Source organism: Scomber scombrus, chromosome 2 (genome assembly GCF_963691925.1).
Source record: "Scomber scombrus chromosome 2, fScoSco1.1, whole genome shotgun sequence".
In the NCBI taxonomy this organism is placed as follows: domain Eukaryota; kingdom Metazoa; phylum Chordata; class Actinopteri; order Scombriformes; family Scombridae; genus Scomber; species Scomber scombrus.
In genome coordinates this window covers 30,560,488-30,586,030 of record NC_084971.1, presented here as the reverse complement: position 1 = coordinate 30,586,030, position 25,543 = coordinate 30,560,488, and the positions used below count along the sequence as shown (strand labels likewise).

The following is a 25,543-nucleotide window of genomic DNA, read 5'->3' as shown; positions in this document are numbered from 1 at the left end:
ACTATAAAAGAGTAAGAAAAGGAAATGAAAAAAACTTGTAACCCCTTGGTCAAACCTTCATCTAAAGCCATAGTGTAGTGGAACCTCTCGGCTAGTGAGGACAGTAGTTTAAAGAGCTGTTACACTTCCTTAAACGCATACTCGACTTTTTTTAATTTTTTATTTTTTATATTCTAGTAGTTTCTTTCATTTTTACTCAGTTTACTGCAGAATTGCTGCCTGGGGTATGTTCTTCCACAGTTAATGTGTCTCGTCCTAGATAATATCTCATCTCCAGGCTCACAGGGTGTAAACACACACAAAACGGGGTCACACTAATAAAGCCAGGACTCCAAAAAAACATACAGTCGTGTTCGAGCAGGAAGCAACGAGGAGGGAGAAACAGACTGAAAGTAAAAATACAAGGCAAATAAAGAGGTTGCCTGTAAAGAGACAAAAGGGGAAGAGATAGACTGAGACACATGCAGGCAAAGAGCGCTGAAATAGGTCGAGAGGAATCATTTTGAAAAAGATGGGGGGGGGGCAGAAATAACCAATAGCAATTTCCTCCGGCACAATGCTAAAAATGGATCGGAAGCTGCAATAATAAAAATCTACATTGTGGGGTGTCGCAAATAATATTCACCATCACCATCACAGCTGCTCCACGAGCATGTAACATCTGGCTAAAAAAAGAATCCTCTCGCTGGATTGTTAAGGTGTAACACTGCGGCAGATATTGAAATGTGTTCAAATTCAAACTTTCTACATAGTAAATAAGGTATTTTTAAAACCACTTATTCAAAATAAAAGTATAAAAGTCATTATTATCATCGCCAAGGTATCACAAAGACAATGCTCATATACTTTAGACATCATTAGTAGTATTTAAGATCCAAATCATCATCATTTTCTCATCATTTATCTATATATATATATCCATCTATCTAAAGCTAGAATCATGGTTTTCTGAAGCTACACATAAACCTCTCTGAGAGTTTATGTGGAGGAGGGTATTAAAGATAAACATAGGTTGCAGAGGCTTGCAGAGCACCTGATGCACACACACACCTCCTAAATTGCAGACATCAGCATCAAACAAGCTTATTGGTTGATCTCCCTACCTGCAGACTGGAGATGTATAGTCAAGCCTTACTGTAAGTAGCATCAGGTCTACAATGAGCTCCTCGCCATTTAACCTTCATGTCGTGAAATTGACCCCGTCTGTTTTGACTATTCCTTCTTTCCTCCCTTCCTTCCTTCCGTCTGTCCTTCGTCCCTCCCTTCTCTCTTTCTTTCCTTCCTCTCTCTTTCCTCCCTTCCTTCTTTCCTTCCTTGCTTTCCTCCCTCCCTTCCTCCTTCTCTCTTTCTTTCCTCCTCCTTTCCTTCTTTCCTTCATTCCTCCATTCCTCTTTTCCTTTCTCCCTCCCTCCCTCCCTCCCTTCTACATTCTTTTCTCCATCCTTCCTTCCTTTCCTTCCTCCCTTCCTTTTTCCCCTTCCTCCCTTCCTTCCTCCCTCCTTTCCTTCCCTCCTTCCTTCTTCCCTACTTTGCTTCCTTCTTCCTTCCACCTTTCCGTCCTCCCTTCCTTCCTCCCTCCTTTCCTTGCCTCCTTCCTTCTTCCCTACTTTGCTTCCTTCTTCCTTCCACCTTTCCGTCCTCCCTTCCTTCCTCCCTCCCTCTTTTCCTTCCCTCCTTCCTTCTTCCCTACTTTCCTTCCTTCTTCCTTCCTCCCTTCCTTCCTTCCATCCTTCTTCCTTCCCTCCATCCTTCTTCCCTACTTTCCTTCCTTCTTTCCTTTCCTCCATCCTTCCTTCCTTCCTTCTTCCTCCCTTCCTTCCTTGACTCGAGGACAACAGGAGGGTTAAGGACGGGGAAGGAAACTAATTTTTGCTGCTTGAATTTGTGCTCTCGTTCCTTCAGTCACTACTCAGAGCTCATGAGTGAGGGTTTGAATGTAGCTTCAAAACAAGAGCTTTACTTTGAAAATAAGCTCCTTCTTCACTGTGACAGTTCGACACATTGCTGACGCTGCACCGCCCTCGCACCACTCCTCGCCCCTCACCAAAGAACAAGACCCATTATTGTCTTACATGCGGATTACTCATGTCAAGTTCCCGGATCTTGAGGTATTTAAGTTACCTCTCTATTATAGAAATATAAGTACACCTGCAACTACATTTAGGAACTTGGCACTAACCAAGTTGCAGTACTTCAGTTCAGTGTGCATTTTGTCTCAGTGCAGACACATACAATAGTGAATGTGTTGAGTTTATACAGTAAATAATAACAGAGAATAGCTTCATATACTTCTCCACACTACAACTGGGAGTGTGTCCTCTGTACCTGTCCTTAAAGAAGCGCCGAAAGCCAAAGGCCACCAGCTTCAGAGTGGCTTCAATCACAAAGGTGGAGGTGAAGAAGTAGTTGCAGTACTTCAGTCCAGTCTCCAGAGACTGAGATGAAAAAAAGGGACGACAGTTAGGACAAACAGAGACAGCAGCAGTAATAGACTCAGTTAATCTCCCCTATCTCTATCTCTTATCATAACTGTAATAAAACAAAGACACTTCCTGTGTTGTACCTTAGTTCATAACTTAACCACTTCTTGTCCTTGTTTGTTATATTTCTCCACAGTAAGATATTGTAAACTAACTAAAATAACCTTTGTATGAGCTAAATTCAGTAAAGGATGAGAGTTGTCCTTCAATGAATCTGAGTCTGTGTTGATAACCAGAGGAAGAGCATCTTGCCAACAAATTTCTTTTAATAGAAGAGAGCTAAACTGAGACAGATTGCTAAATTATGTCAGACTCTGGGGAGGAAGATATTTATTTTTTTCTTGTACACTGGTATTTTTCAATATTCAGTGCATGCAATGAAACCTTATCACAGCTATAACAGCCAGATTGAGCTACAGACAACAGCCAGTAGTTATTTTTACATTGCAGTTTTTTTGTTAGTTTTGTAAGTAAATGAGCTTTAGAGGACAGCTGGCTGTTTCCTCCTGTTATCTACATTCATGCTAAGCTAACCTGGTAAGTGTATATTCATATTTAGTGTGCAGTCACTAGAGCATCAGAGAGTTCCTCATTTATCTCTGCAAGAAAGCAAATAAACGTGTTTTCCAAAAAGTCTAAATCTGCAATTTTAGCATTCATACAAATATGTGCCTATTTATCTTAAAAAAGTATATTAGGCTATTGGTCTGTAATAAGTATGTGAGAAAAAAAAACCTTCAGATAATGAGATGAAGAAATGGAAGGTTTATTTTGAACACTTAAGCTAACAAGAGTTGTTTTCTTGGTAGATTACTGCAGGGTTGAATGTCTACTGCTGCAAATAATTAGAGGAAGAGCTGCTCTGGAGACAAAGATAGCCTTATTGGTTGCTTTCCTCAAAATACTCAATGTTTTAAGTCAAATAACCATTTTCTTTTAAGAGCCCAGGAGCCTAAACTCATCATTTTAATGAGTTAACTGGTTGTCACTGAGCTAAAGTCAGTGTTATGAAAAAAACTGGTAGCACTGGTACACAATTTAAGAGGTAAGACTGAGTGTGTGTTCATCTTAAAAACTGAAAAAAAGTTTTCCTACACTTTCAAATTGTCTCATTAACTGTATTTCTTTTCTTCAGTGGCTTATTCAACCATTTCCATTTCTGCCTGCAGAAGTAAGCATAATTAAACATGATATGACTTTTCTCTTTACTCTATTTCTGTGTCATGAAGGCAGCATGTGATATGCTCTGTTACTGAGCAGCACTGCATGAACAATGTTATTCATCTATGACCCCCAAGCATGTAATTGACCATCACAGATTCTCACTTGTTATTATTCACCATATCATGTACTAGCATATCTTTCATAACTAAAGGCATGTTTGTTGAGGTTTAACCCAAACAGAATTTTTTATACCTCCAGAGCATCTTTGCCTCTGAGGAGCATTTTACATAACCAATACCCGGATCTGCCATGTTGTTTGTATTCCAGCATGTGGATGAATGTTTTGGTTGTTGGCTGTTTTTTTGCTGCTGATTCACAGCAGCAGGTTGGCAGTTTGCCTCTGGGAGTGCCCACTTTATAAGAAAATATGCACAGATGGTGTATCAACACCTACTCAGAAACCCCTTTAAAAAAAAAAACCCTGTCCTGTCTTTCTGTCTCCCACACTCACATCCAGACTCGGACTCCCTCTCTCACCTGTGGCTGGCTGTAGTGCTCCAGAGACATCGTGATGACATTGATACAGATGATGAAAGTGATGACCAGGTCCAGGTAGTGGCTGGTGCACAGAGTGTGGATAGCCAGCCGGGCCGGACCATAGGATGCATAGTATGGCAGCTTCTGGGCCTCTGGAGAGTGAAAAAGTAAAAAAGAAAACAAGAAAAAGGAAGGAAGAGTTGACGAAAGGTGAGATACAAGGAAAAAGGGAGGACACAGTTTAGATTGGTGATAAGGCAAGAAAGAAAGTTGATGGACATATTGAAAGAGGAAGTTTAGACATGGAGGGTTAGGGAGTGGGACGTGATTGTTGGGAAAACTTACTCATAGAATCAAAGACTAGATGACAATAACGGAGGAAAAATTAATAAAAGAGGATGGAATAAAGGAAAAAAAGGAAGGGAATGAGGAAAAATGCAATACAGAGAAGTGGGAGAAAAGGATATCTGATTAAAAAAGGAGAAATGGAGCATGGCAAAAAAGCAATGCAGGGTGCAAACAGAATGATTTATTTACACCAAAAGAGGGGAAACGAAATAAAGGCAGAGAGGGAGATAAAACTAGGAGCTAATATGAAGAGAAAAAGTTTGATAAATGTGTATGAGGGAGGTTAAGTAGTTTTAAATGAGTTGGAGAAAAAAAAAGACTCATTAAAGTCATATCATCAAGAAATAAAATATCCAATTGCCATTCGGAAGGAATACTCTCTTTCCAAAGCTTCACATCATTTAAGGTATAAATAACATGCCAAATTATAATATATTCTAAAATGGTACAGACATTTATGACATTTATGAAGACATTCGTAGATTCATTATTATCATAAAACCCAACAAATTATTTAGGTTTATGTCGTATTTTCATATGTGAAGAATATTTCTCCTAGTCCTGTCTTCTTTCTCGCTACTTTATCCCTTTTACTTTATTGATTTTGTCCATTTTTCCACTGAGATAATTCCTCTTTCCCAACGGGACTCCACCCATCGCATCCCTCCCTCATCTTCCCTTCTCTTCACTCACTCAAAGCGCTCCTCTTCTCTTCCTAGGAGGTTTATGTGTCCATCTGTTCTCCTCTCTCCCACCTATCCTTATTTCCCCTGATTCTTTCCAACAGTCCTCATTTCATCTTCTCTTTCCTTCCTCCTCCTCCTCCTCCTCCTCCTCCAACTTTCCATTCCTTTTTTCATTTCACACCAGTTTCCCGAACTAATCCTTCTTCTCATCTCTCCCCCAAAGCTTCAAAGCATCCACACTCCTCCCTTAAACACATCCCTACAACCATTATCCTAATCACTCCTACTCCCTTCCCTCTGCTCTCTTTCTCCTCGTTCCCTGACTCTCTTACTCCTCCTCTTCTTCTCCATGCGACGCTGGCGTTTCTCCTCACGGCGCCTGGCCTCCTCCACCTCCTGGTGCTGCCGACACTTGTGGAAGTTCTCCACCACGACGCCCACGAACATGTTGAGGACGAAGAAGCTGACAATCAGGAGGAAGGAGATGAAGTAAAGAAGCATCCATGGGTTGTTGTTGGTCGACGGCTATAGAGGAAGAAGAGGAAGACAGAGAAAGACATGAGATGGTTTGTTGCAGAGAGATAATATAACGAAGAAAAGTGAAAGAGCAGTATAGAGCAGAAGGACTGAAATAGGAATAATTTAATGATGAATTGGGGAGCAAAAGCAGAGAGAGAAAGATTTACAGTATGAATCAAAAGAAGAAAAATGGACAGAGACAGTTTAATAAGTTGCAGAGGGTAGAGTAGGTAGAACATATCGAAGGAGTCAAGAGGAAGTTTGAGGTGGGTTCAACCAACCCTGGAAACCTCACAGAATATCCATTTTAATCAATATTTTAATCAAATAAGTAATGTAAGGACGTACAAAGTTTTATGCTGCGTTCCATTTAGCTTGGAAGTTGGAAGTCAGAGCTGGGAATGACTTTACACCCGTGTTTGTATCGTTCCAGTTTAGAAGTCAGAAAACCAGTATTACCCAAGTTAGCCACCATAGCAACATGTCCACAGATATAAGTTGGACAGTGCTGTGTGTACGAATGATTTAACCTATGTGTTGTCTGTCCTTCTTTCCTCCCTTTCTTCCGTCTGTCCTTCCTCCCTCCCTCCTTCTCTCTTTCTTTCTTTCCTCTCTCTTTCCTCCCTTCCTTCTTTCCTTCCTCCATCCCCATTTCTTCCTTCCTTCTGTCTTTCCTTCCTCCCTTCCTCTTTTCCTTTTTTCCCTCCCTCCTTCTTCCTTTTTTCCTCCATCCTTCCTTTCTTCATTTCCTTCCTCCCTTCCTTTTTTCCTTTCCTCCCTTCCTTCCTCCCTGCTTTCCTTCCTTCTTCCCTCCTTCCTTCCTCCCTTCCATCCTTCCTTCTTCCTCCCTCCCTTCCTTCCTTGACTATAGGACAACAGGAGGGTTAATGAGACACAAATAATATCAAACTCCTAAGGAACAGGATATTACTACAACTTTCACACTGTTGATGCATGGGGCTGCCATCTTGGATTTTGAGGTGGGGGCTGGCGGGGTACGTTTGACTTTCCGAGTCGGAGATCGGAAAGTCTCCGACTCTGACGCACCATAACTTACAAGAGTTATGTATTTTTGCAGACATTGAACATAATGACTTTAACTTAATTGAATCCTCCATATGGGAATGGGACCGTCCCAAATAATAGGCTTGCCATCATACAGACTGAGCTGTTTCCAATATCAGTATTAAGATATGTGCATGTACTTCAGATGTTGGACAAAAACCCAAGTTGGTTTGAAAAAATCAGAATCAAAAATAACCCTGCAGAAGGCACTTTCAACATATTCATGAGGATGGCTGGTGGATGGATTTTGAAGACATTGAATGATATGAGGGGCTATAATTCCTACATATATATAACTACACTTCTTTAATTGTAAAATACGAAAGCAGAGTTTCCACATGTTTGCTGCACATTTCAATGCTTTATACAGTTTTAATGTTACACTGTTAAACACTACACTATTATGAGCTGGTACCTCGGCTTATTTGGACTATTGTCTCACAGTATCAAAGTCCTGGGGTTTGAATCCACCAGCTGAACGTGAAGTTAGGGTTCAGTTCAGCTGTCCACCACAATCCAAGCCATGCAAGTGAAGGTAATTGGCAAATTGCAAGTAGGTGTGAATGGCTGTCTATATGTGTTAGCCCTCTAACAGACTGGTGTCCAGTCAAGGGCCTTTCATGCCTCTCTGCCTTTCATCTAATATGTGCTGTGATGGCCTCTAACATTCTGTGATCCTGCAGAGCATAAGCAGATGTGCTAGATAATGGAAGGATATTATGTGGTGGATATATTTATGTGGTTGAGTGCAGGGTTGAGTTTGTATAGAAAACTACTGTATATCTTGGTCTGTTCAGAAATGTATTGTACTTTTATATATGTGCATTAATGCAGAGGACTAATGTGACACATAGGCTTGAAAGTAAAGGTAAAAGTAAGCTTCTCTCTTTAGGCAGCTGTCCAATTAACTAAGCCACTCAACAACCACTGCAGTCCAAAATAATTGAATCAGCCAGTAGTCATAAAGGATGACAGGGGAAGGAAAGAATGGGCAGGATAAGGAGACAAACTGAAGAAAAGATTGGGATGATTGGGTCTGGAGTTATTGGATGGAGTCATTACAAAACAAAAATCAAGTTAAGATGCAATAAAACCGGAGACAAGAGTCAGATTTTCAATTTGGAAGAGCGTTGAGTGTTGAAAGCACAGGACGGAGTGCAAATGGGATTAGACATTCATGTTGGACTGCAGTGAGGTTTCTCCCCAAGGCGGGGGGAAACCGAATCATCCGGAATAATGCCCTCTCTTTATTAGATTCCCTAATAGATTTTCTAATAAAACCAATTCTAAAGGGAATCTGTTCACTTCTGTTGCCACTTCTGAAGACTAATTTGCATCGTGTCGTCTGACTTTTACGTCATGTGTGAGCCTGTGTGCATAATTAGTGAGGTTAAAGTTTACTGAAAGTCTGAACTCCATTGAAGTTGTACAGATGCTGTAATTTGCAACCTACAAACTTCTAAAACCACTTAATCTTATTGCTAAATTGTTGAATTAAATGCAACACATGAAAATAATGAAAGTTTTAGTCCACCAACGCTTCAGTCATTACTTACTGACAATACTCCGCCTGGACCGAGGAGAAAGCTGTTCATACTTGAGGGTATGATGGAAAATGAGATAAACAAACAGGTAATTGCAGCATCTGCAATCGTCTGAATGTTGTCTTGGGCTGTCATGGCGGAGAGGGAGCTGAGGCTTAAGGCAAAGGTTTTTTAATCCAACCCTCACCCACTGTCATGAGCTTTGGGCAATTACCGTAAGTATAAAATCATAGATACAAGCGGATCAAATACCTTTCCTTTGATTGACAGTTGAGACAGTAAATAGAGATGGCATGGCGCTAAACTGGTTTTAAGGATAAAATGTGAAGCAAATGTGCAGGAGTATTGGGTAAAGCTCTTTTGCTTCTATAGGAGCCAGCTGAGGTGGTTTTAGTATCTAATTAGGACACCTCCGGGATGCTCCCTTGTGGAGTCCTGAGCACATCCATATAGGAGGAGATCCCAGGACAGACCAGAAGAAGGGATTTCATTATCTCATCTGACTTGAGAACATCTGGGCTTCCCTAGGACGTGCACGATGGTTGCTTGCATTGCAAACTGGACCCAGATAATTGGCATAAAATGGAAGTAGATGGTAAACAAAGGTCACTACACTTTCTATGTGTCAGCATGTGACTATATACTATAATTATACAAGATTGCACCAGTGTTGTGTACTGTATGTCTGCAGTATGTGTGTGTGTTATTACCTGTTGGTCTATCCCCACTGCATCCAGTCCGTGGTACATGATGTTGACCCAGCCGTCTTTGGAGGCCAGCACAAACAAGGACATCAGAGCCTGCAGGGGACACACAAACACAAACACAAACACAGACAAGCCCATAAAACTTTATTTTGTGCTGAACCGGTTGATTAAACTGGTTATTACTGAAGAGCCTTCCATAAAATATGACTGACAACAAAATGAGAAAGTAACAATCCTCAAAGACGAGTTTCATTTGATGCTCAACACTAGTTTAACGGTCTATCTACAACAGCAGTGCCTTACTTGTTTGGCAATTTATGATATTTTGACAAATTTAATGCTACGTATACAGAGTATAACTATTTGCTCCAAACAAACTGCTTTGGTGACATCAACTTAAAACCTTTCCTGTGTCTTTAGGACTGTCACCACTGCCTGTTTACTATTAATAGAATAGATATACATATTTAAATTATATGAGATAATTAATAATGCCATCCTAGACAGTCTATCTAATCATCACACCTGTTTTAAATGTGACTTAATTTAAAACTGCCTGTTACAATGTGGAAAGTGTGTCTACATACTTTTTCATATTTTTCTCTAGATGTATATGAATCAGTATGCACACTATTGTTTACGTTATACATCCAGAATTAATATCTTCAAAAATCCAGACGGGATTTCAGAGATGTAGTATTTCTCTCTTGTACCTGTCCAAGGTTGTCAAAGTTGTATTTGTGGTGAACCCATCGATAGTTGGCAGCCAGACAGTCGGATTTGTTAGTGATGTTCTTCACATCGAAACCCACGCAGTAGTAGAATTTGCCTTTGAAGAGCTGGGAAGGAAGAACACACACAAAGAAGAAAATGAGACACGGAGGCAAAAAAAAGGTACTTTTTGATGAAGTCATGACAACACTTGTGAGCTTCACCATTTCTTTCACACTGCTTTTAAGCTAATTTCAAAATTAGCCCTGAATGTATGTAACTCATGCATGTGCAGATGGAGCATAATGAAAAACTCCAAAAGGAATTGATTATCAACTGTGTGGTTTTCCTCCTGACAGAAGATGTTTTTTATTCTCAATCATATTGAGCACATCAAAGAGGGGAGCGAGTAAAATAATGCATAACTGCTGTGGATGCAGAGATAATAACATTAAATAATGTGGGGAAGAATAAGGTAGAATTGATAGCTAGGTGCAAAAAGAAAATATAGTACTGCACTGATGAAATATATTGATGTAAAAACAAGTCAGCTGTAAGTTGTCAAGATGTTGTCAAAATGAACTTAAGGTAAAGGAAAAATGATATATAGGCTCTTGTGCCAATATTGCAGAAGCACAAAGGAAGCAGTTTTTTTAAGGTGATTCTTGAAAAGATTTTTAAGTTTATTTTTTCCTTTATTATTAATAACTATATGTATGTAAATCTTGTTTATATATTTTGTTTTCATCATAGATTTTTGGGAACCTTTGCTTAATAAAATGTTTTGATTTGAGAATCTGAATATTTTGCACAAATGATATAAAAACATCCATAATGTACTTTTCATGTTCATGCCCCTGCTCCTTATCAATCAATCAATCAATCAATCAATCAATCAATCAATATATTTGTGTAACAAACAAACAGTAACAAAAAATTATTAAAAATAGGAATCCATTAAAAACAGCAACTCAGGAAACACTATCATAACTTTCAAGAATCTGCAATCAAACATAAATAATAAATAAATAAAATAAAATAAAATAAATAGCTAATAAAATATTAATAAAATATAAAAAATATATAAAAAGAAAGAATAAAATAAAGTAAAAGAAAGAAAGTTATGAAGTAAAACAGACACAAAAAGGAGGGTTATGAAGAAGAAACAATAAAATAGAATAGAAGTAGTAAAACAGGCTAACAAATAAAATAAAAGGCAGATTAATAAATAAATACAATTCAATAATCAAATGAATTGTACCAGGTTAATAAAGTATCTTAGACCAGTTCACTATATTCAAATTAGTTCATTAGTTAGAAAAAAAAAAAATCACATACAAGGCATAAAACAGACGTACTTAACAAAGGAGGATCTTAAATAATACATTTTTCTTGCTGGGAAGTATTGAAGTACCAAAAGATGCCACTGTGTATCGTGAAATGATGCAAGAACCCGCAGAGTAATGAGTTATATTCTATGTATGATTCTATAGTGGAGTCTCTCTTTTTATCTCCTTCTTAAAAACACAAGACTAATTTGTGCAACGCTACACCAGGCTGGAATGATATGTATAATATATATGTATGAGGGCTTCATACTGAGAAGGGCTTTTAAAGCATGAAGCCTTATTTGAAGATAAGAAAGTGCAAATGCAAGTTTTTAAATATGCCCTTTGATTCATCAAAAAGGAACGAGAACACAATGAGCTCTGACTCACTCAAGGAGGAAGTTGTAAAATAATTGTCTTAATGGTTTCTGGAAAGAAGTCAGAGTTAAGAATAACTGTAAAACATCTGTACCATTGAATATTGATGGACTAAGTGGCTCAGACTAAATTTCTCAGTGGTGGCAGAACCATTACTGTGATCTGTCGAACTGTGTCAAAAGCAATTTGTTTATAGTGGGAAACATAGAAAATGAGTGTGGATGTAATTTAAGGTTAGGGAATGTACAATAATGTAATGTATTTTAACTTATAGTAAGGTATGAGGTGACTACATACTATATCTACACATGCAAAGCTTTTTGGTTTTTTAAAATGACTCATTTACACTGTGATGTGTTACCTTTATAACTCTTCCTGTTGGATTCCGCTCTAATTAGCCATCTTAGCCATGCTGTGAGAGTGTGATTTATTTTTTTTGAGTGCAAACAAGGGGTAGCCACAGCCTCATTTCATGTTCTCCACATTTAATCTTTAGTTTTTGCACTAGATGACAGTTTAAGGAGAATAAAATGTTCCATTTCTGAGCCAATTTAATTCTCAAGTCGCTAAAAACTTTAAACTTTAAAAAAAAGAGGTGATCACAGAGGTTGCCATATAAGACAAGATTATATTTGCAGCAGTTTGACCATCTCAGTGCCAGTTAAATATTTCATACAGAGTGTTCATAAATTGTTAACAGGCTTTTGGATCCAGTCGTCAATAAAATAAAGGAAGAAAGAAAAATAGGTTAGGTGGGCAGCATATAGAGGCACATTCGATGGCATTTACCTGGACACCAAGAATGCCAAAGATGATGAAGAAGGCACAACAGATGAGGACGATGTTGCCGATGGGCTTGAGAGACGTGATGAGGGTCTCGACTACCAGCTTCAGGCCTGGAGCCCTGCTGATCACCCTGGAGGACCAACAGAGAGAGAGAGAGAGAGAGAGACAGATACATAATGGTTAAAACATATATGTATATATATAAAACATAGTATATGGTTGGACCCTGTATGATATACTAGAAAGGCTTTTTAAGTCTGTATGAAGGCCGATCAATGGTGTAACACACTTTCACATTTATAGGTCTGGCCCCACTGCTACAGTCCAGCCAAAAAGTTTAACACATGAAAACTCTTAGACCTACTTTTATATATATATATATATATATATATATATATAAAAAGAAAGTGTCATCATCATTAAAAGTTGAAAAGGGAAACTGTCCAATTCCCTTTGATGCAGTAGTCATGACACTGTTTTTATTCATGTATGCATCCCCTTCCCTAATAAATTAAATTTTAATTGATGTTTAAGGGACACACACATTTTTAACATGATATTAACACATATGCAGTAATTTAAAGAAATATAAAATAGAAAGAAGAAAGACTGTAACATGGTGCATTTGAGATAATGACACACGGCACAGACCGAGCTCATTCAGACCTAAAATGAACTCAGCTGAATACAGTGTCATCAGTTATTTTCTTAACGTAATGTTAGTGTCACTGAATGGTTACAAACAGCTCTTTAAACCAGTGGTTGGAAACCCCCCCAAGAGGTCACAGGATAAATCAGAGGTGTCACAGCATCATTAATGGGACAGCAAAGCAAAGAAAACATAAATGTGCAACTTGATTTTCTTTTTTTCAGACTGCCCTCAATTTTTGGGACTTTTCCAGGCTGTCAAATATTATTTAACAAAAACAACCGCAGAAGCAAACTCAACTTTTAAATTGAACTGCTCACAATTCATTTACATACCTAAACCTACTGTATGTACCCTGTAACCCTCTTCGCTTTGAGGATTTGCAAGTCAAAAAGGTTTGGAGAATGCTGTCTTAACCCTTTACATACTGTTCATATTCTACAGTGTTGCAGTATGTTGTATTTTACTGAAACTGAAAAATACAAGAACTTTATGGAACTGTGGGGTTTATTGTATAACCATTCACTGCTACATCATAACAAGAAATCCTCATAACTACTATATTATTAAAACTATTAACTATTCATTTTATAAAAAGCCATGTCAATAGATACGGGTCAAATTTGATGCCGGTAAAATTGTAGCAATATTTTAAAACATTTTCATATTTGTGCATTTTGGGTCACTTTAGGACCTTTGAGTCATCAAATTTCAGGCTAAAAGACATTTGGCGTGTTTTTATAGCTGTCAAATGTCAAACGTGTCAAATTTGACCTGAACAGTATCTAAGGATTAAACATATGCCCCAGATTACTGAGCTAGGCTATAAACATCAACAATACTGACCAAGTGAATGAACTTTATGGTCTAAATTAAAGCAGCTGAATTGCATTTAGAAAGTATATCCTGTGTCACAGCTTCACTATATTCTATATTCAATGGTGTGTACAGCTGTTCCAGGAGGATTTAGAGAGCTTCATTGCACCTCCACCTTCTCTACAATCTCTCGCTCGCCTGTGCACACCTCGTTCAAATGTAATCGTAAAGGTCAAACCAACATCCCCAGACACTGAAGCCATGACATTGTTCCCTTCTTACCTGAGGGGACGTAGCGTCCTGAGCAACCTGAGAACACGGAGCACTCCCAGAATCTTAGCCCCGCCTGCCATGGACACCACAATGTCAATGAGAGACACGAAGACCAGGAAACCGTCTAAAATGTTCCAGCTGCTCCTTAGATAGGCTGTTTCCCCCAAGTACAGACCCATGGACACCACCTGGAGAGACGAAGGGAGAAAGATGCTCAATCCCAAACAGGAAACACACAGGTCTTTGATATTCAGATTTCTTATTGAGGAGAAAGGAGAGGAGAGGAGAGGAGAGGAGAGGAAAGAGTGGTGAGGAGAGGAAAGAGTGGAGAGGAGAGGAGCGGAGAGGAGAGGAGAGGAGAGGAGAGGAGAGGAGAGGAGAGGAGAGGAGAGGAGAGGAGAGGAGAGGAGAGGAGAGGAGAGGAGAGGAGAGGAGAGGAGATGAGAGGAGAGGAGAGGAGATGAGAGGAGAAGAGAGGAGAGGAGAGGAAAGAGTGGAGAGGAGAGGAGAGGAGAGGAGAGGAGAGGAGAGGAGAGGAGAGGAGAGGAAAGAGTGGAGAGGAGAGGAGAGGAGAGGAGAGGAAAGAGTGGAGAGGAGAGGAGAGGAGAGGAGAGGAGAGGAGAAGAGAGGAAAGGAGAGGAGAGGAGAGGAGAGGAGATGATTTACACACCATAATATTAAAGTAAAACATATACATATTGGAGGAGGAGAGTACTGTGACTGAGAGAGAAATGTGTTAAATCCAAAATAGTTACATTCAAAAAGAAGATGAGAGGAGAGAAGGAGGAGGAAAAGAAAAATTAGCAGCAGCTCCTAAATCCAGAAAGTGAATGCTTAGAACAGGAAGAGGGAAGGGACAGAGAAGGAGAGGAATAATGGGAATGATGAGAGGAAAGGAAGAAGAAAGGCAATTAATAGAAAAACAAGTCTACAACAATTTAGACAGCAGTGGAAATCTCCAACATTAGGCTGTCGACTAATGTGTCTGCATTCAAATGAAGCTTCATGGGTGACAAATCCTACAAAACTCCTGTGGATGTGTTGAGTGGTGCTTATAAGGAAAATGTCTATAATTTAAGCTTGAGGAGAATAATTCATGACAAAAAGCTTCACTCTGTTTAAATTTTGGTTAAGACTTAACATATTTTTGGAGCGCTGACATTGCACTGTGCAAATTCAGCAGTGTGTCCAGAATCCTCTTAAAACAAACACGCTTTTCCACTAAACGCAGGCCAAAAATATGGTAGTTACAGCTGGATGGGAGGTCCTAAAGGGGGGTATGAGCCAGAATGGGAGGAGGAGGAGGAGGAGGAGGAGGAGGAGGAGGAGGAGGAGGAGGAGGAGGAGGAGGAGGAAGAGAAGGGGGAAGAGGTTCTAGGAAGAAAAGGGAAAGTATATGAGGGAGGTTGGGGGAGATCAACAATGTTGTGGAAACTATGAGACAGCTATTAGTGGGAGGGATGAAAGGTGGAAGAAGTCAGGTGTAGGGAGGAGAAAGGCAGAACAGGCTCAAAGAAAAACAATAGAAAGTTGGAGGTGATGAGTTTGGAGGAGAAAGTTGCATGGCAGATGCTTAGTGTGAAACATCATTTGACACCTGCTCGGCACTGTCATAACAACTCGGATGTCATGTCAAAACAGCAACAGGCAAAGATACAGCAATCTAGTCGGCCTTGTTTTGCTGAAAATGCCACGACAGAGATGTGTGGAAAGATGGGAGGATTGTGGAAAAGGAGGGGTTGAGTATGCAGCAGAAAACATAATATCAGCTCAATACTTTTTAAAAGATTGGTATCCTATCTGTAGTTTTTTAGTATCAAAGACTCACAACCTGCAAGTAACCCTAACCATCTTACAGGAGAAACATTAACCATCATCTAAACATATATTCTGAATGTGTAGAGACGCCTTGAATCAATCATGAACCATAACTCACTTCTCTGCAGTTGCTCCATATGCTTAGTTTGGAGCTATGAGGAGGCAGCAATGCAGTATAGAATGTGATTATAGTGAACTTAGCAATGTAGTGGAGAAACTATGAGTGTTTTTACCATATGGATCAACAGAAGAGCAATCAATTAAGCTTGCAAGAGTTTTTTAAGGAAGTTTCTAACTTCGAAAAGAGTTGCAGAGCAGTGTGAGCTTCAAAGAAAGTCCAATTAAATTAAAACACACCCACACAAACCTCTTTTCCAGTGCACCATACTTAAAGGTTTTATACTATCTTGTCTCAGTATGTATGGTAATCCATAAGCCACATGATTAATTGTACAAAACATTATCAGCATCTTTTTTGAAAATTCCTTTAACACATTACTTTTTTTAATTAATTAAAAAAGTTAAAAATGAAACAACAAAAAGAACAAATCATGTTTTCTTCCATTGCTATTTAAAATAAAACAATTTCTGCCAAACACTAACTCATTTCAGTGCAAACTAAGGAACAGCTGTGTTGGCAATCAGATGTAGACTATGTTGGAGAAAGTTGTGCAACATGTCTGTAGCAGCTGATAACATAATGCCATGAAAGTGTGACGCTTCATATCCAATAAATGAAACTTAAATAAAGTCATATTATTATATTATTATGTTATAATCTCTGTATATTACGGAAGACGATTAGGGCCAATTCTCAGAATTCTGAGATCAAAGTCAGAATTCTGAGATTAAAGTCAGAATAATAACTTTTTTCTCAGAATTCTAACTTTTTTCTCAGAATTCTGACTTTAAACTCAGAATTCTGACTTTTTTCTCAGAATTCTGACTTCTGACTTTAAAGTCAGAACTCACTTTTTTTCCCGACAGTGGCCCTAATCCTCTTCCGTAGGTTATTACATTTGTAAAGGATTTTTTATTTTTTATTTTTTACCAGGCCGATAACAATATATATTTTTACCTTATTGGTTCAGGACTTTCATTAGGTTATTGACTTATAACATTAAAAAATGGGCAAAATTATTACATTATTGGCTGTTATTACATTATTGGGTGCTACAATGCCTTTCTGCCATGACTCCATTGGAGTGAATTTTACCTGAATCCAAAAAGAAGCTTTTCTGAGCCAATTTCCAAGATCCATATACTCAATACATTATCAGTTGTGTATTCCTTTAATGGAATGAACAAAGCAGATTTTGATGGCTTTACTATACCTATAACTACTTACTATACCCCTTGAAACTGTGCTACCGCTATGACATCACCTCTGGTTATTAAATTGCAAGATCCTCTAAGATAATATATTAGCAGGAACTTTCTTAATACATCTCACAGAGAATCTGGTGCTGTGTTATGTGCTGGAAACCCTTGACAACACATCCCACCTCTGAACAAACACCGTGACTATCACCACAGTAACTCAAAATGAGTGATGACAGCAGCTGTGGTGAAAGCGTGATAACAGACGCCGCCATGCCAACTGTTGTCAGGGCTTCCTAACTCTAGAAATAATGTAGAGAGCTGGCTATCAGAGCTTATAAAAAAAGACAGAGTATAGAAAGAAAGAAGGTAATATGATGAAAGATAGAGAAAGAAAGACTGTCAGATAAGAGGAGAAAAGGGATGGAGAAAGACAGAGAGACCTATGTATCACAAAACTAACTCAAGCTGTCAGTTTGCAGAAAACTACGCAGCTCTTTTTAGGAAGAGACAATCTCTCCACCTTTTTTCTGACAGCTAACATGGTCCAAAACTCTCACCGTAAGAAAATGTTTCATCTGTCCTCGCTGGTGAGATCTGCACAGCAGGGAGTCACTGATGTGTCCTATACGATGAGTCTTTTGTCATGCTTTGACAGGCTGGATGGCGGGTTCTAATATGTCTTCTATGTTTATTAATAGCAGCCAGCTATACTGAAGCCCCTTCAGGACCAACTACAATACTGCCGGGGCTTCCATTAAGCAGATCAAATACCGCTATGATAAAACATGATGCATGGGAAATCTATAGCGGGTCGATGCAAGCGTGATTATCAAAGCCTGCTCCTCTCCTCTAACACTACCAGCTGTCCTTTGGCTGACAAGGCGAGGACGTCACATTAAATTCAATTTCAGATGACATTCAAACTCCATTTGCAATATAATTTAGCAGCATATATGGCAATGATTGTCGCTGTCGCTTTAGTGTTATTTTTGCGATCTGATGTTAAAGATGGGATTTTATGAGCTTTGACGAGAAAATGACTATAATGAATCTCTAATGGCTGTCCGCAATCTTTTTTTTATACTTTCCCTACTCAGATTTTAACAACACTGTGTTCCCAGAGTATTTTAATAGTACTTTGATCGTGAGCCTGACCGCTACATTATTTGTTTTAAACCATCAGATGGCAATGTGAGACAGATATGACCTCATTCATCTATTTCAGCTTTTGAATGTGTACTCATGTAGTCAAATTTACCCAAAAAATGACAGATAGATAGATAGATAGATAGATAGATAGATAGATAGATATATAGATAGATAGATAGATAGATAGATAGATAGATAGATAGATAGATAGATAGATAGATAGATAGATAGATAGATAGATAGATAGATAGATAGATAGATAGATAGATAGATAGATAGATAGATAGATAGATAGATAGATAGATAGAAACTGCCGCCACTTTTTCACGAAGCGACCAAGGTAGCTAAGTTGGGTCAATTGAGGCTGAGTATTGACACACCTCGTTGCGTTGTGATCAAATGTGAGACAGCTCTGACATAACACTGTATGCCAGATTTTGCTAGCTTTTGATGCTGCTGCTTTGGCTGCAAATCAGCTCCATGTATCAGTACTCATGCCAGCTTGGGGTTAGTATTGGGGACGTGATTCATCACTGCAGTCTGGCCTAAATTCAACATGTGTGAGTGCTGGATTAAGGCTGCTGTTTATGTTCATAATTTTGGTTACTTGGCTAATTTAAGTGTGTTTTGAGTAATTGAGTTAGTGTGAGAAACTAACTGAAATTGTACCAGTACCTTCATAAAAAATGTTTGCTTGAGTCAGTAGTAATCAACATTTAACAACAGGATTATTGTCATTAATTCAACAACATATTAAAAGTTTGGCAAGATGCAAATCATTCCATTTTTTGAAATGTGCTGAGGATGCACATCTTTGTCAGCATCGTCTTTAGCAGCCGCTGAGTGCAACCACACAGACATCTGCAACGTGACTACGATGGAGACGTTTGAAGATTTAATGTCTCGCTGAAAGACAAAATGTGAAATCCAAAAGAAAAAGTTAGAAGACAGGAGAATGTGAGTCATTCATTATCTCTGGCTGGAGCTCATCAGTCTGAGCTTTCATGGCAGATGTCTGGTTTTAACATTAAGCTGTTGCTACCCCAAAAAAAATTAAAAAGGCTTAATGGAAAGGGGTTTGACCAGCTGACACTTTTCTATGAAGATTTTACTTTAGTAAAATAAAATGACATTCAATGTGTTTGTACTCCATTTAAAAGTCTGGAGATGTCTCAAACATGCCGCTCAGTAATGCGTAATAGACGTCTGAATCAAATTTGAGTGCATTTCTTGAATCTTTTGTTAGTGTGCTCTTCAGTAAGTGTTACGAAGCAGTTTTAAAGAAAAACTAAATGTGATGCTTTGCTGACGAGCTAGCTTCACATATTTGAAGCTTTTATTTGCAAATGTTTATTTGGTTCTTAAAAAGCCTGAATGTCTTAGATCCATGGAAGCCTGATTCATTTTAGCAGGCAAAAGTACAGAGTGAGGCAACCCTAGACAAGCATGTATATGTTTATGAGTTAGTGTGTGTGTGTTTGTGTGTGTGTGTGTGTGTGTGTTAGAGAGAGACACAGACAGAGAGAGAGAGAGAGAGAGAGAGAGAGAGAGAGAGAGAGAGAGAGAGAGAGAGAGAGAGAGAGAGAGAGAGAGAGAGAGAGAGAGAGAGAGAGAGAGAGAGAGAGAAACGGAGAGGAAAGATAACTAGATCTGCTATCCTCTCAGTTTCTAATTAGAGTCTGATGTTCAAGGTCAGACTCGCAGTGTGCAGGTAACACTGTTTACACTGTGTGTGTATGTGTGTGTGTGTGTGTGTGTGTTTGTTACCTCTCAGGGACATAAACACTGACCTTGTGGGTACCAGTAGTCCTCATGGGGACCAAACCTCATCACTCAGGTCCTTGTTAAAGTTAGTAGTATGGTGTGAATTGAAGTTAGTCAGAATTAGGTTATGGTTAAGGTTAAGCTGTCTACATTGAATGGAAGTCAATGCAATGTCCTCACAAGGATAGCTGCACAAACGTGTGTGTGTGTGTGTTGTGTTTGTGGACAGGAGATGAGAACAGGCAGCCTCAGTGATGGAGTGTGTTTCAGAGTGGAAACTCTGTTTAATTAGTGTGGTAGTTTAATTAGAGCTCCTCAGAGAGAGCTCAGACTGACCAGCCTGGAACAGCAGATTAAGAGCTACAAGAGGGAAGGAGGGAGGGAGGGAGGGAGGGAGGATAGGAGTGAGGGAATTGGTCTAGTATTGACACAAATGTGAGAAAACAAACCGCACTGCAGATCATTATCTTAACTTTCCACAAATTCATTGCTGCTTTTGTTCAAAGAACATTTCTGACAAACTGGGACACAAAAATTATCATAATTAAATAAATAACTTAATCTTAACAATAATAAAAAAAAACATCTTATTTGAGCATAATTAATGTCTTTCCCCGACTCAGAGCAGGACACACCTCACATGACAATGAGTGCAGCTCATAGCTATCAGATGATTAAATGAAATGATTTGCCTGGAGCAAATAAATACAATTTATAACAGCTTCTATCCCAAAGGACAAATAACGTGTCTAACTGCATCAATGCAACACATGTAGAATAATAAATATAAAGGTAGAATCACGCTTGTGTCTAAGTGGAAACAAGTGGAAAAAGCACATTTCCAAAGCAAATGTCACACATGTCATCACAATAATAATATTAACATACATGAATAAAATTTGTCTACATATTGTGCAGTGAATACAAAGAGTTCTAAAGTTTGGGGCGAGATACAACCAATCCAGCGTTTCGATTACTGCAGTCATTAATGCAGGTTGCTATCCCACCATGCAGAGCTCCAACAGTGATCACAACAATCACCATTTGGATTCTATATGTGATGTGGAGCCAGTCTGAAGACACCAAGAGAGGCGTCACATCAGACTTTTTAGAAGAGTTGGATCAACAACTTTATTTTAAATAAAAACGTTGTTTCCAAACGCCGGGTTATGAAGTTGATGATTCTCCTTGTTAAACATTATTGCCAATTAAAATGTGGTTTAATAGGCAGCAGAAGATGTGCTGGCACTGGCAGGCTGGTCTTGGCACAGCGTTAGTAGAGCTAAGACTTTTACTGCAGTGCTGAAATATGGTCATGTCAACAATTTGTTTGGTTTAAAATATTGCTTAGCTTGTTAAATGTGGGTGGCAAAGGCAAAATGTAAACACTCCTTCCTTTTAACCAGGAGCTGCATCTCATTAGTATTTCATCAAAGCAGCTGAACACACATGGTTCAGATGACTCAATAAGGCAGTTATGATTATTTTTGTCAGCTTCTAGATATATTTGTATATCTTTGTAGTTTATTCGTTGGATTAGGATTGTTAGGATAACGTGTGTCTTGGAGATTATGGATTTGTGCTTTAGGACCATTTAATGTTGCAGGCCTGTAATGTATGTTGAGGCTTTGTTTGTGCTATTAGTCTACACAAATACACTTCACTTAATCTGAAAATAAATGTCTGCTTTCTTGCACTTTCCTTCAGGTCAGTTTTAGACCTTCGCATTGAGGATATTACTGCTAACGGAGGGGTTTTCAGCCTATTTGATGATTGTGATGTCTGTGTTATAAGTATATTAAGACAACTGAGCATGTATGTGTGTTGACGGGGTTTTCTACAACACATAAAACTGCAGCTGATTAAGATAAAGGTGCAGGCAATAGTGGAAGAGAGTGTGTATGCATCAACAAATCTGCTCATTCCCTCATCTGATTTTGTAAAAGTTCAACAACAGGACATTAATAAGTCAGTGTAACAGTCAGACACTGAGCGCCAGTTGCTATACACCATTTGGGATAAGACATCGAGCGGCAGAAGAGTGCTGGGACCACATTCGAGCGTGCAAATGAAGCAGAGCGCCGAAAAGATAACAACAGAGCTCGACTGATTGAATTACAAACGAAGGAACAAAAGAGCTGAGAGAACGATAAGAGAAAGATACAGAGCTGAATGCGAAATGAATGAAATGAGTACCATAGGGAAGATAAAGCAAAATGAAATGTGAGGGATTGGAAGGAATGCATAAAGAAGAAGGAGGAATGATGCAAAGAGGGGAGATGGAGATACAGAAGAGAATAGAGAAGAAACCAATCCAAGTTCAACCTGGGGCCAAAAGCATATATGTGCACATTTGAACTCTGCTTCACCACAGCGCTAAGATGATCTACATATCATTGTGCTACACATGTCTTCATTATCCTTGGTCATAAATAAATCAGTATAGGGTTTCTGCCAATGCAGAAAATGCCTGGAGTCACAAGGGCCTCAATAATGGATGATGCCCTGTCTCCTGGACAGCAGATTACTGGATTAAAAAAAGAGTATGTGAATGTGTGTGTGTGTGAGAGTGTGTGTGAGTGTGTGTGTGAGTGTGTGTGTGTGTTTATCGACGGGAAATCCAAGAGTAGCTAAAGGCCATCTGAAGAGCGATAGCCTTCTAATTAACTTCATTATCAAGCTGCCCATCGCTAATGGGACATGTGCAACTGATTAAACCGCAAGTTGCAGAGTTGTCAAGGAAAAAAAAGAAAGAAAGGAAGGAAGGAGGGAGGGAGAGGAGCGAGGGATGAAAGGAGAAGAGAGATAGAGATAAGAATGGAGAAAATTTAGTTAAAAGGAAGGAGAGTGTTTTAGAATAGAGATGAGGAATGAATATGAGAGGGAGAGGAAGAGATCTAACAGGTAAGAAATGAGATGAGGTACAAGGTCAAGACATTAAGGGAAAGAGGGAAGTGAACAAAGGAGAGGAGAGGAGAAAATGAGGGTTGTAATGGCAGGTGAAGAAAGGGGACAGAAAGGGAGTGGAAAGTATAAGAGTGCATTTTTACCTTGACAGTCATCTCCGCAACAAAGATGGCCGTGAAGATGTAGTTGGAAATGGTGAGAAACAGCCTCTCCTGTAACAAAAAGGGGAAAAAGGTCATAAACATGATGAAATGTAAGAGACAAAAATACGGTGACAGAGGCAAAAAGAAGAAAGTCTGGGAAGAAAGAAATGGACTGTGCACAGATTCGGTCAGAAACTTCAAAGCAAGACATGAAAATCACAATCAATTCGGGGTCTTGTACACTCCAAAAAAACATCTCACTTCATTTGTCTTTTGCTATTTAATTAAAAATCAGTCAAATGAAATGCCAAATTTCAGAGAGTTGTTATTCTTTCATTTGAAATCTTTAATTGCTCGCTTTGAAAAGTGCTTACCAATCAATATTTCGGTGGTGCCCGATAGCAAGAAAAGTGGCCCGATGCCAGAATCCAGCGAGAGCTCGGAGCCATGACGGCCGAGAAGCGTTCGCATGTTGATTCTTATTCATTTAAATAATGACTTGTTTATAAATAATTTGTAGAATTATTTTTGCTAAACGACCAACGGCTTGTTTACAGTAAATAGAATACATTACACAGTCATTATTACAACCAGAAATATCTCCGGAGCCTGCTAGTAGCTGCTACCATATTCAATTTGTACTTGAAAGAAGTAACAGTGGAGAATAATAATCATATTCATAACCCTAGATGTTATGTTTAAGAACATAAAATAAGATATAAAATAGTGTGAAATGGTGATATCCTAATAAATACCTGCATTGAGAGCTGCAGTGTGTGGACTTTTATCTTGTTTCTTATTGGATGTGTGCGTCCACCACAAACTTTTTTTAAATATAAATTAGTTTAATGTTGTTATAAGATTAATCTTTTAACCCTCCTGTTGTCCTCGAGTCAAGGAAGGAAGGGAGGAAGAAGGAAGGAAGGGAGGGAAGGAGGGAGGAAGGAAGGAAGGGAGGAAGGGAGGAAGGAAGGATGGATGGAAGGGAGGAAGAAGGAAGCAAAGAAGGAAGGAAGGAAGGAAGGAAGGAGGGAAGGAAGGAAGGAAGGTAGTAAGGAGGGAGGGAGGGAGGAAAGAGGAAGGAAGTAAGGAGAGAAGGAAGGGAGGAAGGGAGGAAGGAAAGGAGCAAGGAAGGGAGGAAGGAAGAAGGAAAGGAGGGAGGGAGGAAGGAAGGGAGGGAGGAAAGGAGGGAGGAAGGAAGGAAGAAGGAAGTAAAGGAGGGGGGACGGAAGGAAGGAAGGAAGGTAGGAGTGAGTGAGGGAGGAAAGAAGGAAGGGGGGAGTGAGGGAGGAAGAAGGAGTGAAAGGAGGAAGGAAGGGATGAAGAAAGAAGGAAGGGAGGGAGGAAGGAAGGACAAGAAGGTTAAAGTACAAATGTGCTTTGACTGACATATGATACCGAACTAATTGAATGAAGACTTTATATCACCTTAAATCTTCAAATTCTAAAAGGGGGGAAAGAAAACCGCTATGTTTCTAATATCGTTTGTATTCTTCTTTATCTTATTCTACTTCTAATTACTGTAAATAATATATTTATTTTGTACTGTTTTACTATTAGCTCATGTATGGATTGGGTGGTTTAACAAGTTACTTTGTTAAAAAAGACACTTTAGAAATTGAAAACACAAATCAGGAGTCATGTTAGTGTGTGATAAAGTATTAAGGATTAAAACAGTATTTCAAATCTTAGCCTAACAGCAGTTCACATCAAACACTGTCACTTTACAGCTAGTAAATATCACCAGTGCGTCGTACATGCTTTCAGTGGCTAAAGACAGGTCATTTATATGGAGTCATATTATTCTTACCAGGCTGCCTTGCAGGATCTTCGGCCTCTCTAGAGCCACTGTGATGCAGTTGAGAAAGATGAAGGCCAGAACCACGTAGTCAAACAGCTTATGGGCGATAATAGACTGGCAGAGCATTCTGAACCTGATAGAGAGAAACAAAGAGAGATAGAGGGAAGATGTGAGAGGAGAAAATACAATTTATTCCATAGCTGTGTTTCACTTCTTAAAATCCTACCAGATAAAAACGTTTCAATCCACCTCCGAGAAAAGTTTGAGCTGTTTCAATATGATTAGCTAATCAGAGTGAAAGGAAATATGGCAAACTGCTGACACATGATATCCTGCAGTAATGCTTGGAAAGCCTAGTGTGATAAAAAAGAATTAGAAGCATAATTTTGGGAGCCCGAGGTGCTTAAAAGAAGTTTTGTAAATACTTGCATGAGTCTAGTTTTGTCCAGGGATGAGTAGATATCAAAATTGTCCCGTAAACAAGCTCGTTAGACGACGTAGCTGTTGCTTACAAGATGTTGTTAACTTGTAATTAGGTGGCTTGAATAATAATGTAAAATGCTAAACATGTTGTGGGTTGAACCACAGGGGAAAAACATATTATCTACAGTACTTTGTATTATTCAGATTCTTGGTTTGTACACACT

General features: G+C 39.0%; 1 protein-coding gene across 1 annotated transcript in view; it reads right to left on the bottom strand.

The window, feature by feature from the left end:
- The window catches only part of LOC133989474 (voltage-dependent T-type calcium channel subunit alpha-1I-like), a 192,596-nt gene that overhangs the window by 45,273 nt on the left and 121,780 nt on the right, over nt 1-25,543 (bottom strand). The window contains exons 19-27 of the mRNA XM_062428145.1: nt 24,906-25,029; nt 23,096-23,164; nt 14,001-14,179; nt 12,257-12,383; nt 9,764-9,889; nt 9,054-9,143; nt 5,548-5,740; nt 4,182-4,333; nt 2,326-2,435 (exon numbers count right to left, since the gene is read on the bottom strand). Coding sequence (XP_062284129.1) covers nt 2,326-2,435; nt 4,182-4,333; nt 5,548-5,740; nt 9,054-9,143; nt 9,764-9,889; nt 12,257-12,383; nt 14,001-14,179; nt 23,096-23,164; nt 24,906-25,029 — 1,170 coding nt within the window. The remainder of the gene's footprint in view (nt 1-2,325; nt 2,436-4,181; nt 4,334-5,547; nt 5,741-9,053; nt 9,144-9,763; nt 9,890-12,256; nt 12,384-14,000; nt 14,180-23,095; nt 23,165-24,905; nt 25,030-25,543) is intronic.